Genomic DNA, 17815 nt, shown 5'->3' with positions numbered 1-17815 from the left:
CCGAAAATCTGTGTCAGAGGCGATTTGATTGCCGGTCAGCGAAATAAACACAAAAATGGAAAAAAATGGAAAACGAAATTAAAATCTCCTCATGTTGGGATCAGCAAGTGGAAGAGTTGTTTGATATATAATAGGTACTAGTCTGAATACCCAGTTATTCATTCACAAGATATCAGAAGCTTGTCTGTGGTCAACCGCTAGAGGGGGCTATATTGATATGTGAATTATGTATGTATGTATGTATGTATGTATGTATGTATGTATGTATGTATGTATGTATGTATGTATGTATGCATGCACGTATGTATGTATGTACGTATGTATGTATGTATGTATGTATGTATGTATGTATGTATGTGTGTGTGTGTGTGTGTATATATGTATGTATGTATCAATGGATGGATGGGTGGATAGATGGCTGTATGTATGTTTGCAAGTATGGAAGTATATATCAACTTGAATAAATATGTGCGGATACGTATCTCTGTCTGTGTGTACAGATAGACAGAGAGATAGATAGATAGATAGATAGATAGATAGATAGATAGATAGATAGATAGATAGATAGATAGATAGATAGATAGATAGATAGATGGATGGATGGATAGATGTATGGATGGATAGACAGTTGACGCCCTCATACACATATGTTGGGAGGTAAAACAGGCACGTCACGAATGATGTTTTAAGCATTCAATGAACAATTGGCTGAGTCAGAGAAGATGTGATACGCCACGTTGTTTAAGAATATTCTGGACATGAATGAATTTCAACCAAAGGATTCTTAAATTTGTCAAATGGTTGAATATCGAGTCACTGATGATCTACGCATTACTTACCGCACGGTGAAGCTCGTATAGGCCTACAGTAACTATACGATGCTTGCTGTGGCATTTTTGTGAAAACGGCTGCACTTTGCAATATTTGAAAGCTAACAGTATCATTGATAGCCCAGGTTTGTCTGAGCATTACCGTACGTCCCATAACGTACAATCAGGTCAAGGCCCCAGTGCGCAACGACAAAATAAAAGTAGATGCTCGCTATATAATGTATGCTAATATAGCGCACGAATACACGAATAACTCGCAGTAAATTGAAAATCGATGCCATACGGTACCTGTCAATGTATTATTGAATATAATCCCTTTTATTTGATATTCTCAGCATCTTTTATGTTAATGCTGTGTAGCTCCTCACGTAATCGCCCCTGCCCCCCCCCCTTGAATACCATCTTCGAGAATGCCATCTTGTCCACTGTTATCTCTGACAAACAACGTACAGTTCTGTCGCCCAATGTGATCAGACAACCACAGGCATATGGTCGTATTGCCATCACATCATTGACCAGACAAGCTTAAAATTAAATTTACATACATGAGATGCCAGCTCTCTAAGAACCAGCTCTGATCATCAATATTTTAAACAGATTTAAAGCTATATGTATTTAGAGTACTGCGTAAATTTTAATTGTTCGCCATAGGCATCTATGACACGTCCCAACGGAGGAGACACAAAGCGACTCTGAAACCGGTTACGTTACAACCCATCTCGTGGTAGCTATCGCTCGGGGAAACGCTAATGCCCACAAATGCCCGCTGTTCGGTGCTGCAGACGACGTGTTCAGGCGGCGCTGACTGCCGCGGTCTTCATGTGCGCCTTATTCCTGATGGTGAATTTAATCGACGATGCCGTGCAAATGGATGAGGAGTACGAAACCATCGATTTTACCAGACCAAGGGGGATAATTATAAAGGTTACGCCGCCGGCTTTACCAAACCCATTCCCCGAGATCATCCATGAAAACGGTGAGTGGTCGCCACAAAGAATACGGTGTTACATACGGTACTGAAACGGTATTTGAATAGATTCAGTGCTCAAATGGCCGACGCAACTCGGAAAAATACAATGGGTCATATTGTAATGGCTCGGGAATTCCTAAGGTCGTAGACATCACAATGGAAGCTGCCTTGTTTCTCTTTGCGTTGATTTTGCCAAACTCATGGGGATCAGCGCGCCATGCTGCCGAGAGATGCAGCTAAACAGTATCCGAAAATCGCATCAGTTTATATAACTGTTTTTTTTTTCAGAAAAGTAAAAAACCCCATTAATTTTCTTTTCTCGCCGATTTTGCTGAAATCGATGCAGCGCAATGGCAACATTGAGGGTGGTTCAAAACCGTACATTTCAATAGCGTAAATATAAACGGTTGATTCTATTTGGTCGACAGCTATACGTCTAGTAATCGTGTCGCAAATCGGTTCCCATGTTGACTGCAATGTGGTTGCGGAACGTCGTTCTAGCGGCGTCAGCTGCTTTCATTCATTCAATCAACACACCACATGGCACTCTTCCAAAGCAATTGACCATTTTCATCGTCAACACAGTCTGCGAAAAAAAAACTAATGACTTCACACAGCAATCACACGGAAACACCGTTGGATAAAACTTGGTAAAGCGATGAATGTACATAGGAATTGCAATACATCATGTCCTGTAGTGGCGGTGAGTGTTTGAAAACAGGATTAGTAAGTTTAAAGCTGGCCGTCTACTAAGTAAATTTGAAGCCACAATAAATGAGCGATGAAGTCAGTGATTTATTAGCTTGAAGTTCTATTGTTAAAAGCGAGGCAAAGGTAGAGTACACCAATGGTCGCAAAGGCCAGAGTCCAAGGGCGGGTGGGTGGTTTTGGTGGTTGAACGCCAGGATTGCCAGCGGATTGTGCTGAACGGCCTGCTCATGACAACAGTCCCGCGATCAGAATCTAGTCGACAGCTGTGACATAATGTGTTCACAAAACATTTTAAAATACATCTAAAATGATCTACATATTTTATGTCTATAAACAATCGAAGCGTTCAACAACCATATAGCTGAAAAGCGAACATGAGTCCATAACGGGGCGCGCTGCATTCATCTTTATGTTATCATGTTTTGCAGCATCTAGCTCTTTCGCATTCGACGCTATTCCGATAGTTTGCGTTTCCGCCAGTCAGGTGATAGGTTAGCTGATAGCCGAACTCTCAGAATTTGAATATGTAGGGCAACGTTTATAAAATACAGCATTGAATCAGTGCACAGGACTCCATTGATACATGTACGCTGTTAAAGGCAAAGCAATAGCGCCCTCTCGAATTCATAACGAGGCCATGAAGTCCTCTTTCTGGCTTTTGTCATCATATTGCGCCACGGACTGATTAAGTTTAAGTGCTTTATTTTGACAAGGTATTACACAAATTTAAGGGGGCGTTCCATTTGGCGGCAAAGTAAAATTGCCGAATTGCAGTGGCCGTCACATTCCTTCTTTCGTCGCACAGACTGCACTCATCCGGCCTTCAATCATTACGACATGCCGGTGCATGCGCACTTACAAAATTTGGAATATTATTTTACAATTGAAACATTCTGAAACATTCTCCTCCCTCAGCTTTGGAAAACACATGAGAAAATCAGGAGATGGCCAAATATGGTGGGAGGTTTTTTGCGCTACATGGGAGATTATTCGCGAGCGGCGACATATGTGACGGCACCAGTAACTGAGAATTAGTCCCCATCGATAAATAAAAGGACTTCCGACCTTCCATGTACTGTGATCGCCTCTGTAAACACAATGCATCAGTGATTGAGGGCAATAAATAGGTATCAGCCACCGATGTGACACGTAAAAATTGAAACGTGAGAACAAACGACAGTAACAATATAAAAAGATTTCTGACCAATCAAGTTAGCGTGCAATTGATGTAATAAAATCAATTATAGGATTTGGATAGCAAGAAAACGTGCCTAACTACTTATATAGTGTCAAATAATAGTGTGCAATATTAGTCATTACTTCTGTCGGATAAAGCTGCTATTTTTGAATATGTTTTTCATCAAATAAAATTTGGAAAGCCTGTTTCTAATTGCAGATATTCTGGCTAGGAACGAGTTGTCGAGTGAATATGCCATCAGTAGATAACACAATTGAAAGGAATCAGTGACGAAATGTGTTTTGTCGTCTGTATAAAATAAAAATATTTGCTAATTATAGTTACTCTAGATCTTCCAAACCTTATATCTCTCATATTTGGCATTCATTGTGACATTGGCGTAAAGGATACTCCCCGCAAACGGCAACTCGTTGCTATATCATGATAGAGGAAGATTACAATCGAAGTTCATCGAACATCGACATTATTCAAGTTTATCGTTGCCTGTATACGAGGGTATTTCGCTTCGTAAAAACGAATCCGCCGAAAGAGCGACGTGGCGTATTTGATAATACCAAGTGTGGGGAAAGATAGAGGTTTGTATGCCAGTCGTAGGCGGATGTATTTCATAATTACTGTTTTACCTTATCCTATGAAGTAGCTGGGCGCCTAAGTAATGTTCTCACAGCTATTTTCTGCAGTTGGTATTCTTTTACCATATTCTTGCCACTGCAAATTTTACTTCAGTAGAATTATTATCGTTATTGTTCTTTTTTTTTGTATATCGAAACAATAGTTACCTGCAATGGTAACAGCTCGCAGCCCACTGAAACCTACTGTTGATCTCATCCGCACAGACAGCCTCTACACTCCTCTGAAATAATCCCAATTTACTGGAGCTTGGTGTTTGGAAAGTGACTTAAAATCGCTGAAGGTGTACTTGAACACGATTGGAAATATTTTGGGTTATAGGATTTTGAAAAGTTTGTCAAAAATTATTGAAAAATAAGGCACGAGACCATAATTTGTTGCTACAGACTAAGGTAAATTTCTTAATTTTGTTCAATCTACTTGGCAACAAGGTTAAGTTAACTGCTTTTTACTAAATCTAGTCAAATTTGCTTTTTTTTGCAAATGTAAATACAATGAAATAAACAAAAAATTTGCAAACTGTACTTATCATATAATTCTGCAGAACTTGATGTTTTGAATCTTACAAATTTTGATCCTTTACGTGTTTTTGATATATCACGGTTGTCAAATTGCGATTTTTCGAACAGTTATAACCGCTACTTTGTTTGACTGCTGATAGTACATTGTAAACTCTCCTATTTTGCTAAACTGTCATTTTCATTGTGTGGTAGATGTTCAGAAAACTAAGGTATTTCATACTTTTGATGTTAGTACCTCAATAAGGCAAAGTAAAATAGTTAAAATTGTATTTTTTTATTCTATCTACTTAAAAAATACAAGGAGTTCAGGTAGCTGGTGAAATATTTGTATTAAAAAGATATTTTGAAATTGAAAAGTTGAAAATGTCTAAAAATTGTTCATGACAACACTACCTTATATTTTCAAGGCCACCTTGAACATGACCCTCTATTTTTCAAGGCCACCTTGGACATGACCCTCTATTTTTCAAGGCCACCTTGGACATGACCCTCTATTTTTCAGGGCCACCTTGGACATGACCCTCTATTTTTCAAGGCCACCTTGAACATGACCCTCTATTTTTCAAGGCCACCTTGGACATGACCCTCTATTTTTCAGGGCCACCTTGGACATGACCCTCTATTTTTTCAAACTACCAAAACTAAGGGAATGGACAAAACAATAATGACAATTTCAAAGAAAACAATAGGATCTGTCATTTTGAAATGGTAGAAATCTATTTATTGTGCAAATTTATCAAAAGTGTCGGGTACCCTATAGCTGAAAGTTACAATATTACAGATTACCCTTAAAAACATGTGAATTGCATAAACAGAAAGTAGATGAGCTTAAATTTACTGAATAAACCAATTATCAGTGTCGGCACAAAAATAAAAAACACTCTTTCCAGCAGGCCTTTGATACTATTACATTTTTTTGCACTCACACTCAGAGGTCGTTTGGGTATCAGATCAGGAAGAGTACCACCATAACACATAAACCACTATTGATTTACACTGTCTGAGAGCATTGCATGTCCATGCCTTGTAAACGGCGAATTGCAATGATTTGTGTTGCAGTTGAATTATTGCAAATCCGTACACGTCAAATAATTTCATTCAAAATCCCGCTAAGCTGAACAATATATGCAAACAGATATTTATAACAAACATATTTTTACTATTTATTTATTTATTTATTTACTTACTTGTTTGTCTGTTAATTGAATAGACCCGTCTGGACTGGACAACAAACAGAGGCGTTACGTCAATTGTGACGTATATTTTGCAGACTCCTCTAGTCGTCCACTGGTGGCGCTCGCCAGTTTTCCTGGTTCCGGCAATACGTGGTTGAGGTATCTCTTGGAGAGATATATCGGTATATACACGGGCAGTTTTTACACAGACGGTGATCTCGCGAATGCAGGTGAGTGTCGCTTTGTCTCCCCTTTCCGACTGAGGTGGGATGTGCCTCGGGGAACAGCGTTTCGGAATCTCAGTATTTTACGATGATACTTTACTGGTCTGCATGGCGCTTAACTTTTTCATACAATGATTGAGAAAGTTTGATCAAAAATTTAAAACTTTCACTTTCGAGACGCGTACTACCTTAATATTTGTCAGGTTTCGGATAATCATAAGGGTAAGATTTGTCGCAGAGGGTCAAAGTTCATCCTGGGGAGGGCATGGAAATCTTCGATGGCTACTCGGTGTTACAGTTCAATATTTTGCGCGACTATTACAGTGATCTGGTTTTCACTTGTAAAAACTTTGGCAGCATTCACGTGGCACAGTAGAATGCTCATACACATGACTTAAACTAGACGTAACTTTTTTATACCATGATCAAGTGTATCTTCTTCCTTGTCCAATCGAATCTCTCCAAATAAAAGGAAAAAGTGCGTTGCTTCACTCACAATGTCCCATTGTGTTATTTGTTTCAACTCTAAGGTTTCAGGGGAGAGTCCAGATATTGGAAGCGTCGGGACATGCTGGTCGTCAAAGTTCACGAGACCGGGGACGATGCGATTTCCGAGTTTGACGGGGCCGTGCTCTTGTTGAGGAACCCCTTTGACGCGATTGTTTCAGAGCGTCACAGGCAGAGCGGCGGTGGCCACATCAAGATCGCGGGCAAGGAAGCCTTCCAAGGAACCGGTAGGCTCCGCTGGCAAAACACGGTCACATATACCTTTAACTCATTGCTCTTACAAAGGCTCAAGATAAATGTTAAATATGATCATAAAAAGTATATAATCAGTCTCGTGAAGTAAAATCACGATATAACAATATTTATTTACTTTTAATTTATTTACACTTTATTTTAAGAGAGTGGTCTGATTTTTGAAGGTGATTGTAATTCACATCGTAGCCCTAAGACAAGGACATCATATAATGAAGAAAATCATCTCTCCTGAGCAAAATACATATGACACAAATAGGGACAGATGGAAAAAATCAACCAGAGAAAGAAAATTCAGTCTTACATTAGTATACAAAAAACCCCAAGCACTCGAGTTTTGAATAATGACACATTTCCAACATTTCTTATATAAGGGGAATATCGTTCAGCCAAAGTACAGTAGCTCTGAAAATGAAAGTTCTTTGTCCGAGATGTTTTAAAAGAAGGTGTATATAAATTATTGTTACGAGATGCGTGTGTGTGCAACATGGCGGAACTGGTCTAAATGACCAGGTGCAAGACCTTTTAGGATTTTTAAAGTCATTACGACAACACAATAATCGATACGAAAGTCGATGGGTAGCCAATTTAGACGTAAAAAGAAAAGTCTGGAAGACACAGATAAATCAACACCTAGAATGACCCTAGCAGCTCTTTTTTGAAGCTTATAAATTCTTGGAAGATTGGTCTTTGTGGTGATGCCCTTACAGTACAACAATAATCAAATACCGTGACAGACACAAAAGTGGCGTTATAAACCATAAGAAGAACGTTAAGTAAAGTCAAAGTGCGCAGCTTTCGCAAGACGCCAATTCTAGCTGAGAATTTAAAAGAGTCAATATGCGTGTCCTAACTTGTGTACTGTCAATCTCAACACCAAGAATATTACAAATGTCAGAATTATTAATTCGCACATAGACGTTAGGATTCTCCAAACAAATCGTTGGACGTGAAGCGACAATCGTGCATTTGGTTTTAGTTGTGTTGATAAACATTGCATTATTTATAACCAAAGAAGAAATGGACATGACCTCATTTTGAATTTTCTTATCAACATTTTCCGTATAAACCTCAGAAACACGTAATGTTTGATCATCAGCAAACATATCTAAGTTACCAAATTAGACATAAGGGAAAGTCACTGATGAAAACAAGAAATAATAGAGGGCCTACGATCGACCCCTGTAGAACAACACATATTGGTAAAATCTGTGAATTCGCCCCAAGGTAACCTAAACACGATATTTTGGATAATTGGATTTTCATATTTTTCAAAGTTCTCAAAAGTGTTAGGTACTCTTTAGCTGATTGTTGCAATATTACAAATTACTCATAAAAAAGTAGTGTGTGACTTAAAAAGGAAAGCAGATGGACTTGCATTTGCAAATCAAATATATAGACATTACTTCATCATCCAATTATCCCAAATTAGTTCCAATCGATGTTCTTGTAAATTGACATCTGTTTGCTAGATAAAAACGGAACCAAGTCAGTGATGAATTATTGCAAATCCATACACGTCAAATAATTTCGTTCAAAATCCCGCTAAGCTGAACAATATATGCAAACAGATATTTATAACAAACAAATTTTTACTATTTATATAAACAGACAATATAAACAGACAGCTTTCTTACAAGAATATCATGATCAACATAACAAGATCAAAAGCTATCCACAAATCTAAAAACATTAAAACACTGTAAAGACCTTGATCAACGTCTTGTAAAGTTGATCCAGTTATATCACATGAATGGAGTTTCCTAAAACCTAACTGAGAACAAATCAAAAGATTGAAGATAATTGTAAAAAAGAGACTATTGTAAACGGGCCTTTCAAATGTTTATACCATTAATAATATCATTATAAAAGCATATGAGCCGTACATATGGTGTTACAGTATTAAACATTGCAAATCTATTTATTTTGTATGTAGCCACCATATTTCCACGAACTCGGCAATCTTGTTTCGTAAGGTCGGTGTCCTGTCTGTAAATGGCTCAATTGGCACGCAACTTACATCAAACTGTGGGCCATAATATTATGCTCTCTTTGGTTACAGGATGGGAGTCCATGGTGCAGGATTATGCCAGTTACTGGGAGGTCCTTGCCACAAAATGGCTGGAGAGCGGACTGCCCGTCTTAGTCGTCCATTATGAAAAAGTCAAGACGGACACGCTGGGCGAGCTCTCCAGAATTGCGGATTTCTTGAACGTTTCCGTCGCCGACAGACGACCGGAGTGCATACTTCCGGATTCAGGGAATCAGTTTCGTCGAGATGCAAAGGCTGCAAGATTCCCGAGTGATCCGTTCACACCGGCGCTGCATGATATTATCGACAAGAAGATACGGATCGTCAATTTCATCTTGCGGGAAGAGGGCGCCCCCACTGTTGTGCCCCAAAACGATCACTTTGCGCAGTCGTTGCGGCATGACACTAGCTCAGATCCTACTAATCGTTCGTGACAGCCTTGCGTTGATTCATAAGTTCGCGGAGGTTGTAGTTAAGAGCTCTTCTGCACTATATGCTTTTTGCTAACGTTATTTCGATGTTATCAATAAAACCGAATTCGGTTTGGTTCGGCTTCAATATGGCATAACAGTGAAATATTGTAAAGAAATCATTTGGCAAGAACATCCGCAGGTAAATTAAAGGACATGTCAGAAAGAGGCGCTCATCAGTCCCTGTAAAATTATTTCGTAAAATTTTTAGACTTGTATTCACAGGCCAGAGTCAGAGACCTTGTTATACATGCCCATATGTACATCGAGTCAGCACGCTGTACGCAAATGCCGTCACAGCACTGCCAGACAGACCTGTGTGACAGCCCTATCACAAACTGCGCACTATAACCTTACTGACATAAAACCAAACCAGATGTTTGTGAAGAGGATCCGTATGCCTTGATACAGCGGTGAATATTTCTGTTGCTGTGTACTCAAGTTTTTACTTTGATGGCTCTGTTACTCTTTGCATTGGCTCTGTCACTCTTTGCAGTTTGCGACCGAAGAATTACGCCCTGTCAAACGAACAATCATCTGAAGAGTTAGGGGGCTTTTCGAGCGTGTTTCATGCATTTACAATACGAAGGCGGGAAAGCTGAGGGCAGCAGACGACTTTTTGAAATACTTCTACATTTACATTGACTGTCTTACAAACTATCAAGCATTGGTTTTGTTGATGGTTTTGCTGAATGCCAGCTTTCGTCGATAGCTTTTTGAAACGCCTATGAATGAATAAAATAACGATTAAAGCGTCCCAGTAGTCGAGTGAGCATGCGTAACATTTGAGGGCCAATCACATACTGGTTGGTGTAAATACGCAGTCCGTTTTGTGGTAGCAACGCATTACCGACATGTCTCTTTTGATGACAAGCAGAAGATATAAGTGTCAAAAAAACCCCAAAAAACCATATGACGATCGGAAAATAAGGGGTTTTTGTGTCAGTTTTTGTGTCAGGGGATGTTTTTGTGTCATTAATAAAAAAACATTGCGGTTATAGTACTCGTAGTCCCTATTAATTCATGAAATGTACAGATTTGAACGCGCGCATACATATGCTCATTTACAAGCAGAAAAAGGACAGACGCTCCTTAGCTGGGTAGTCTGCTAAGTAGAGCGATTTTCGGCTCGATCTATCGATCCCGTAGTCGACTCGGACATGCCCGCCACTGCAACCTAAATACTCACAGTGGCGATCAACTTAGCAGACTACCCAGCTAAGGAGCGCCTGTGAGAAAAGACTCTCTCTAGAGGTAATACACACACACACACACACACACACACACACACATACACATACACACACATAAGTTTTTGTATATATATATATATATATATATATATATATATATATATATATATATATATATATCAGCATTTCAGACAATGCAGGAACAATAATTGTCCTTATTGATATTGACATGTACACAGCACAAACTTCCGCACTGATCATAACAATTTTTTCTAATATAGATACACAACCGGCGCTGCGCACACAATTTTCACGCCAAACGATCTGTATAATTGTAGACTTGTGGTAGATTTCGCGTTGCCCGTTCAGCTAGCTCTACGCACACTTTTGTTCATCTTTAGTTTTCGGTTGTCTCTGATCGGAATAGAAATGTCAATACAATTTCCCACCGGTAGTTTTCAAGATGATCGCCGTCAATTTCAGAACAGTTTCTTTTCCTATAACCACTACTTTTTGGGCTATATTGGTAATGGCATGTAGTATGCAGCTCAAATCACCATTCTGCATAATCTGAGCAGACAATAAGACGAATAGTATAATAAAACGGGCCATTTGCTGTAACTTTTGTTGATTTTTTTTCTTCCACTACTTTATGCGAAAATCGCAAGTTCTTAATATTCTACTCCCAAAGCATCTTGAAACAGCAACTAACAGCAGGTGTTTTTTTTAAATCAGCGTCTACACATGTAAAATGCAAGTTTAACATTTGGATTCTAGTCTGGAGCTATTGGCACTCATGATTTTTCAAAATGATCTTCAAAACATGTTCCATGAAATTGAAAATCGTTCCCATAGCATGTTCAAAATATAGCAGAGTGGGAAATCCGGTTGTGTACGCGTGTCAGCCCTATCCCTCGCCTCTCTGTATATGAACAGGTGCGTCACCATTCTTGCCGGGAAAATGTACAATCTTTGAAAGTTGAGCATCGTCGTCATAAAGGTCGGGAAGATTAAAATATTGCCCCTCGGGCATGTTTTGATTGTGTTCGAAAATAATTTGAAAGTAGCCTGGCACAACTCGTGAATTGCATTTTTTGCTCGTTCTTGTTTTTGGTCGTTTTACCACATAGTAAATACATCTGAATACATATGCAAGAAACAAATAAATATTTTCGCCTTGACCCCACTATTATGTACGTTTATAGATTACCCATAGGTATCATTCAAACAGATACAAATGATGGAATTTACTTGTTCGTGAAAACTAAAAAAAAAAAAAATTCTGCCCCACCCTCTAATTTCCAGAAAGAAAATCAGAAATATGTTCCCTCCTGTCTTGTCTAAATGAGGTCGATTTTTACAGCACTGAATTTTCATATGCATATCTGTTATCATGAGTATTGAAAAGGCGTCTTACGCTGACGGGGAGACAGTGGTTTGGGGTTAGTAATGTGTGTCTTAATTTGATTGGCGGAGGGAGTTAGCCCCAGGGAGGGGCGGATGTTGGATGCTATACCGATAAAAGCGTCAGAAGGACTAACATCTGTCGAGGACGACGAGTGTAGCATCATCTATAGTCGGATAACAATACCTTGCCGTATTCGACAATTTCTTCAAAGTCTGTTAGTCATGGTACTCTCTATCGCTTTGCGACTTCTCTTGGCGTCGATGTTGATCTGCGTTTACGCGGACAAGAAGAAGGATGACGGCGGCCCGGTTTTGAATCGCGGCGGAGGTGAACCGACGCCGGCGAAAACAGACGGCCATGTCGATGTGGAGGATGGCGACATCGAAGTAGTGGACGGAGAAGAAGAGGAAATCACCCCGGAAAATGAAGGCTTCGCGGAGTCAGACCCTAACCTAGTATGTTGCACATGAATTGCTTTTCAAACGTCAAATTATATAAGAAGGCTATTGATTTATATAGTGAAACAATATGTGAATGGCACATCCATGTAAAGTTGGTATGGAGATGTATGGGTACCCACTGAAGTATTTCGATCGTTGGTTTTCACGCAAAATTCCTTGAAAGAACCGACAATCATGTATAATTTCTTATTTAGAACATGATGAGATAACACACTCTCTCTGTCTCTGTCTGTATCTTTGCCTGTGTGTTTCTCTGTCTGTGACTGTCTGTCTGTGTCTGTCTGTCTTGTTTCTGTCTGTCTCGACATACACTCCAAATGACGTTTGCCTTGAGAATGAGCAAATTTGCATACCTCGTAAATACATGGCCTATTGGTATAACACACGAGCAGTATGGCCCTCATGAACCAGTTAGTAGGTAAAGGTGCCCACTAATGAACGTTTGAGGTAATGGCATCCATCCATACATGCATAGTTTTACATTTATATGGATCTAAATATCTGTACATATCTTGTCGGTAATAGTGAAACTAATAATTAAAATAGCTCTGGAATCTGTAAAATAATGCAACATAAAACTAATTGAGAAACTAGATTATGGTAACGACATTTTCACCTACATGTATGAATATTAAGCGGCAGAAGATGTAGCCTTCACGTGCACCGAGCTATCAATGGAGAATGCTTATGAAGCATGACAGTTTACAAATTCGCCCTCTTTCTCACCGTTTGTTGCAGGAATCGTTGACTCACATCGACATTGAAGACATTCCAGAATTCCAGCCACCGAAGCCTGCAAGTGCGCAGCCAATCACTTTCAAATTGCCGGACAACCTGCCAAAATTCGACAGCAAGGCATTTTTGGAGAAGTACCCGGATGCAGTGTTCAAACCTGAGAAGTACATGAAACACGTCGAGGAGCAGCGGCAGAGAGAACGTCAAACAGCAGGAGATGGAAAATAAGCCTGTCAGCCATGCAGACAAGACTCTGGTCTTGTAGTCGTATAAATGACAGCTAGTTTGCAGAGATTACCGTGTTGCAATAGCGATCACTTGCAATTTTGGCTCGCTTTTAGTTTTGATACGATCTTCAGTCGCGGTATAAATTGAACAAAATGCAGGACACTCTGTGTCCCTGCACTCTTTTTTTTCACATTCAACATTCTTGTAGGGGTCAGCGAATCTGTCCCACCGGCTGAAAATAATTGATTATCTGTTCCTCAACATTGATTTACTCTTTGATCTGTAGTACTGTAGAACATGGCATAGAGTAATACGATATCCAAAATTGTGTGCGTAATATTAAAGGGACAAAAGCTGTAACTTGTGGCAAGTTTTTCAGTACTCTGCTTCTGTATATCAACTACCATGTCTGACCCTAATCCGTTTGTCATGCTGAAATTTCGAGTATTCTTTTTTCAACATAGCTTGTATGTGTGTAGTGATGATTGTTTATTGTTTAGAAATGAATTCTGGTCCGGACTTGAACTTTTAATAATAACAATGGAGATAATACTCATTTAGGTTGTGTTAATATGCTAAATACTTGACATTAAATTACAGTTTAGGGATTCAATGCAGAAATGTAAGGAAACCACAAAACAAAAGTTCTGAAAAAATGTAATAGCCAAAAGATACAGCTTATGGAGCTTTAAATGACCAACTACATGTACTGTTCGTAACAGTCAAACAATCAGCTGATAAACACCAGGGCTCCAGAGATAAAACAGTTTACAAACTTTAGACTCTCTGCATTTAAAAAAAATCAAAGACGATAGAAAAAGATTGTAATTGCCTATGACTATATTCAACGCCCATGTTTGTACAGCCGGGGGCGCTCCCGTTTGAGGTTTATACGATTACCGGTATGAACCTTGATTTTGACGCACTCAGTTTTCTCCTCATGTGAACTTTGACCAAGGCCTTTGACCCCTTTTTGTTTTAAATTGAAGCACGAATTTTGACCTCACATTCCAATTTGAGCAGAGCGCCCTCACTCACGGTTGTCGTTGTACAGATTGATCGACATATAGATTGTTTGTTCCCCGGTCGAAGCTAAACAAAGAACCACTCTCTTTCATAAGATTTGGCTCGTAACATGTCGTAAAATGGTACGGGATTCTCTTTAATTAAATCGCCCTTACATTTTCTAACAATAAAAACGGTAAACAGAAAAACGTCAGACGAATGCTTGTTCACGTGTTGTATACGGTGGCAAAGGCCCGGGAGCCGTTGTGGCACAGACTACGTGACAGATATACCGGGGAATACTGGCTATCCTGCCAAAAGCAACTACTTGTAGAATTTATCGACAGATAACGCGCAATCTTAATTTACAAATATCTCGTGACGATATTCAAAATGTGCCCAAATCGAAACAGAAATCGAGCACATAAGGTATCGCTTGCCAGTGGACTGATGAGGGCGTTTTCAGAAAGCGTAAAACCGTGTAAGTTCATCTAATGTAATCTTGTGGGAGGACTAGTTTGGGCTGTCTCCCCCCCTGAAAAAATGTCAACCAGTTTGTCAGAGTATTTGTCCAAGAAAAACTGCTCGAACATCATCTTAAATGATTGATTGATTGATTGATTGATTGATTAATTGACTGATTAATTGATTGGCTGACTGACTGATTAATTGATTGATAGATTGACTGACGATTTATTAATATATCTGTATGCTATGCTTTACCAAAATTACCTTTTTCTGTGTAAATTTTGAAGTGTTTGTTCTTTGCCCTATGTACTTTGATACCTGCCCCGCATTGTCTATAGGATCTCTAGAGTAGCATGTTGCGTCAACCGATAAACGCACATGGCTGGAAATCTCCGTCGTAATTAGCAATAAAACTGACAGACAACGTACTTCATTAACACTACTATACTACTTTTATGTTGTATCCGGGCATTCAAGTTTAATTTTCTGTCCAGGGTGATGATGTCTCGTATACTGTATACCCTGTAAACGTTCGTTCTGACTCCGGAATGCAAAAAAATCTTAAATTCCGCCTGTGTTCATTTGGCAGAAAACTCTAATTTTTTCATGTGCGGCCAAAACATTACCTCGGTCAGGTAGGTGCACTTGCAGAGTATATGGTCTTTATTTCATAATCCACCAGTTCGATATGCTAATACTGACCAGGCGGAGAATGACGAACGCGGGAAACTTGTGATGATATCAAAGGTACAATAATTCCACAGGCTTGTCGCTTTGGCAGAGATGACAGGCAACATATAGCACAGCAAAGAACAGTAATTCATTAACCTTGACACAAATACACACAAATTGTAATTGCAGTCAAAGGAGAGAACGTTCATTCCAAGTCAATACCCGACTCAGGGGCAGCCAACTCACCGATTTAAGAAATGATATTAAGATTCGTCTTTAACAGGCAGCGTTCAACAACACGTTGCGACGCGCTGTTTTTCGGTTGACGCAAGTTGTATGCGAATTACACGCGCGGACTTGATCAGAGTTTTCTGAGGGCAATAAAAAAACACCAGTATTGTGGAAGTCAACGAAGTCAGCAGAACAAAGAGTGAGTAACTCTCTATATCACGTGATAGCGTGTAATTGGAAGAAAACATTAAATGTTTTTTACCGTTAAGTAAATGTGAGTCACGCAAGAAAGTGAGAACTTTTAAAAATGGGAAGTCTAGCGAATTTCATCCTATGATACAAGTAGGAAAATTTGGGAGAACAGGATATTGTAGTAATTTGGTCTACTCGACAAATTTAAGCTCATCTACATTTTTTGCAAGTCACTTGTTTTTATGGGCAATTTGTAATTTTGCAACTTTCAGCTAGGGCACCTAAAACTTTCGATAAATTTGAATAATTAAAAGATCATATTCTCCAAAATTAGTTCAAATCGTGTTAAATAATATCAGAGTTGTAGCTTGGGTGAAGTTCAATGTTTATGGATAGTGTTATCAACCTAGATGTTACCGTTACCGGCGCGTTCTTCTTTCATTTCATAAGAAGTGCAGTCCCGTTATAAAGTACAGTAAGCAATATCTGGTGATGGGAGCCGTACTGTAGCAGTCTATATGAACATGTCTACTTGACAGGATTACAATGGCGAATATATGTTTTGAACAAACTTCTAATGTTGAGGGGGGAAGGAAAAGCTAATAGCTATATGCTCCTTCCGGAGTAATTTGAAAATTTTGCCCCTTTGTCGACTGGTTTACACTTATCCCCTCTCCCCGCAAGGGGAAAGTCCCGCTTGCTCTCCCACATTTTCAAATCCTTCCCCCGTCCCCGCTGATGTCACAAAATAGAAATGGAAAGTGTTGCCCATCCACTCACAAAAAAATTTGCAACCGCGAACAGGTTGTCTGGATACAGCCTGGCCTTGAAGACCAGCTGTCCTCGGTGAAAAAAACGACAAATCTGAGAGTGCAACTTCCTGGAGAGTGTACACGTGAGTTGTCGCTGGACACGTGAAATTCATATTCCTGTTCCTCAAACGCCTTCCTCTCGATCTATAACTAATTATATCTGATTGCTAGTTCGTTATTATTTATACAGCAATGTAAGAAGTCTGCAAGAAGGGCCAGCGTGTTTTAGCTGAGTTGGCTTTTTGATATGGAAATTAATTCATTTATATATGCCAAAATGTTCCAGCCAAGCACGCTGCACATTATATGGGAATCGAGATATTGTTTTACACATCTTGTTACAGCTATAACGGAGTGTCGCTTTCTATTCGGGTTTTTTGAGTGCAATTTTAATTATGTCCATGACAAGATGTCTTTCTTTGACATGCGTAGGTCATGTAAGGGCAGACTCCAAACATGTCACAGCTTAAACTTGATCATGAGCCTCCCACAGAATATGTCCATAGATTGACCGTAGTTAACATCAATGCACCGTGACTGAGTATAGTCAAGTGACCGTGTGCCCCTTTCGTAACCGTCAAACTAATTTATTTGTGGCGTATACAAAGCAGTCTGTTTTGCAGATAATAATATGAAAACCATTTGAGTGAGGATTTTAGATTATTAAACACGGAGAAGATCCAAATAGATATTGTAATTTAAACTAGTGGTTTTCCACACCAATTCACATATATATTTTCGAACATCACAACGTTCAACGTTTGGCTTTCTTGTCATTGTACATCATGTGATATCCTGAAAGAACTTCAAATAATGTCTGTAAAATGTCCTTTTGTCCGGGTTCATCACCTTCCTGTCAAACGGATGACGGCATGAATTAAAGAAATGAG

At 39.2% G+C, this 17815-nt stretch overlaps 2 protein-coding genes across 2 annotated transcripts; both read left to right on the top strand.

The window, feature by feature from the left end:
- Window positions 1-1357: 1357 nt before the first annotated feature.
- Window positions 1358-10522, top strand: LOC139146112 (sialate:O-sulfotransferase 1-like). The gene is made up of 4 exons (XM_070717546.1): window positions 1358-1806; window positions 6071-6265; window positions 6790-6993; window positions 9081-10522. The coding sequence occupies exons 1-4, from the start codon at window positions 1590-1592 to the stop codon at window positions 9482-9484; spliced, it is 1020 nt and encodes a 339-aa protein (XP_070573647.1). The 5' UTR covers window positions 1358-1589; the 3' UTR covers window positions 9485-10522.
- A 1744-nt stretch (window positions 10523-12266) lies between these two features.
- LOC139145463 (uncharacterized) lies at window positions 12267-13748 on the top strand. The gene is made up of 2 exons (XM_070716661.1): window positions 12267-12576; window positions 13321-13748. The coding sequence occupies exons 1-2, from the start codon at window positions 12343-12345 to the stop codon at window positions 13543-13545; spliced, it is 459 nt and encodes a 152-aa protein (XP_070572762.1). The 5' UTR covers window positions 12267-12342; the 3' UTR covers window positions 13546-13748.
- Window positions 13749-17815: the final 4067 nt, after the last annotated feature.

The sequence above is a fragment of the Ptychodera flava genome, chromosome 12 (assembly GCF_041260155.1).
Source record: "Ptychodera flava strain L36383 chromosome 12, AS_Pfla_20210202, whole genome shotgun sequence".
NCBI classification, from domain to species: domain Eukaryota; kingdom Metazoa; phylum Hemichordata; class Enteropneusta; family Ptychoderidae; genus Ptychodera; species Ptychodera flava.
This window is presented reverse-complemented; position numbering and strand designations above follow the sequence as displayed.

Excerpts from the sequence above, each read along its gene's own strand:
- LOC139145463 (XM_070716661.1), top strand. The coding sequence starts at position 12,343 with ATGGTACTCTCTATCGCTTTGCGACTTCTCTTGGCGTCGATGTTGATC. Across the intron at positions 12,577-13,320 it reads CGGAGTCAGACCCTAACCTA|GAATCGTTGACTCACATCGA; the intron begins GTATGTTGCACA and ends CGTTTGTTGCAG.
- LOC139146112 (XM_070717546.1), top strand. The coding sequence starts at position 1,590 with ATGCCCGCTGTTCGGTGCTGCAGACGACGTGTTCAGGCGGCGCTGACT. Across the intron at positions 6,266-6,789 it reads CGGTGATCTCGCGAATGCAG|GTTTCAGGGGAGAGTCCAGA; the intron begins GTGAGTGTCGCT and ends TTCAACTCTAAG. Across the intron at positions 6,994-9,080 it reads GGAAGCCTTCCAAGGAACCG|GATGGGAGTCCATGGTGCAG; the intron begins GTAGGCTCCGCT and ends CTTTGGTTACAG.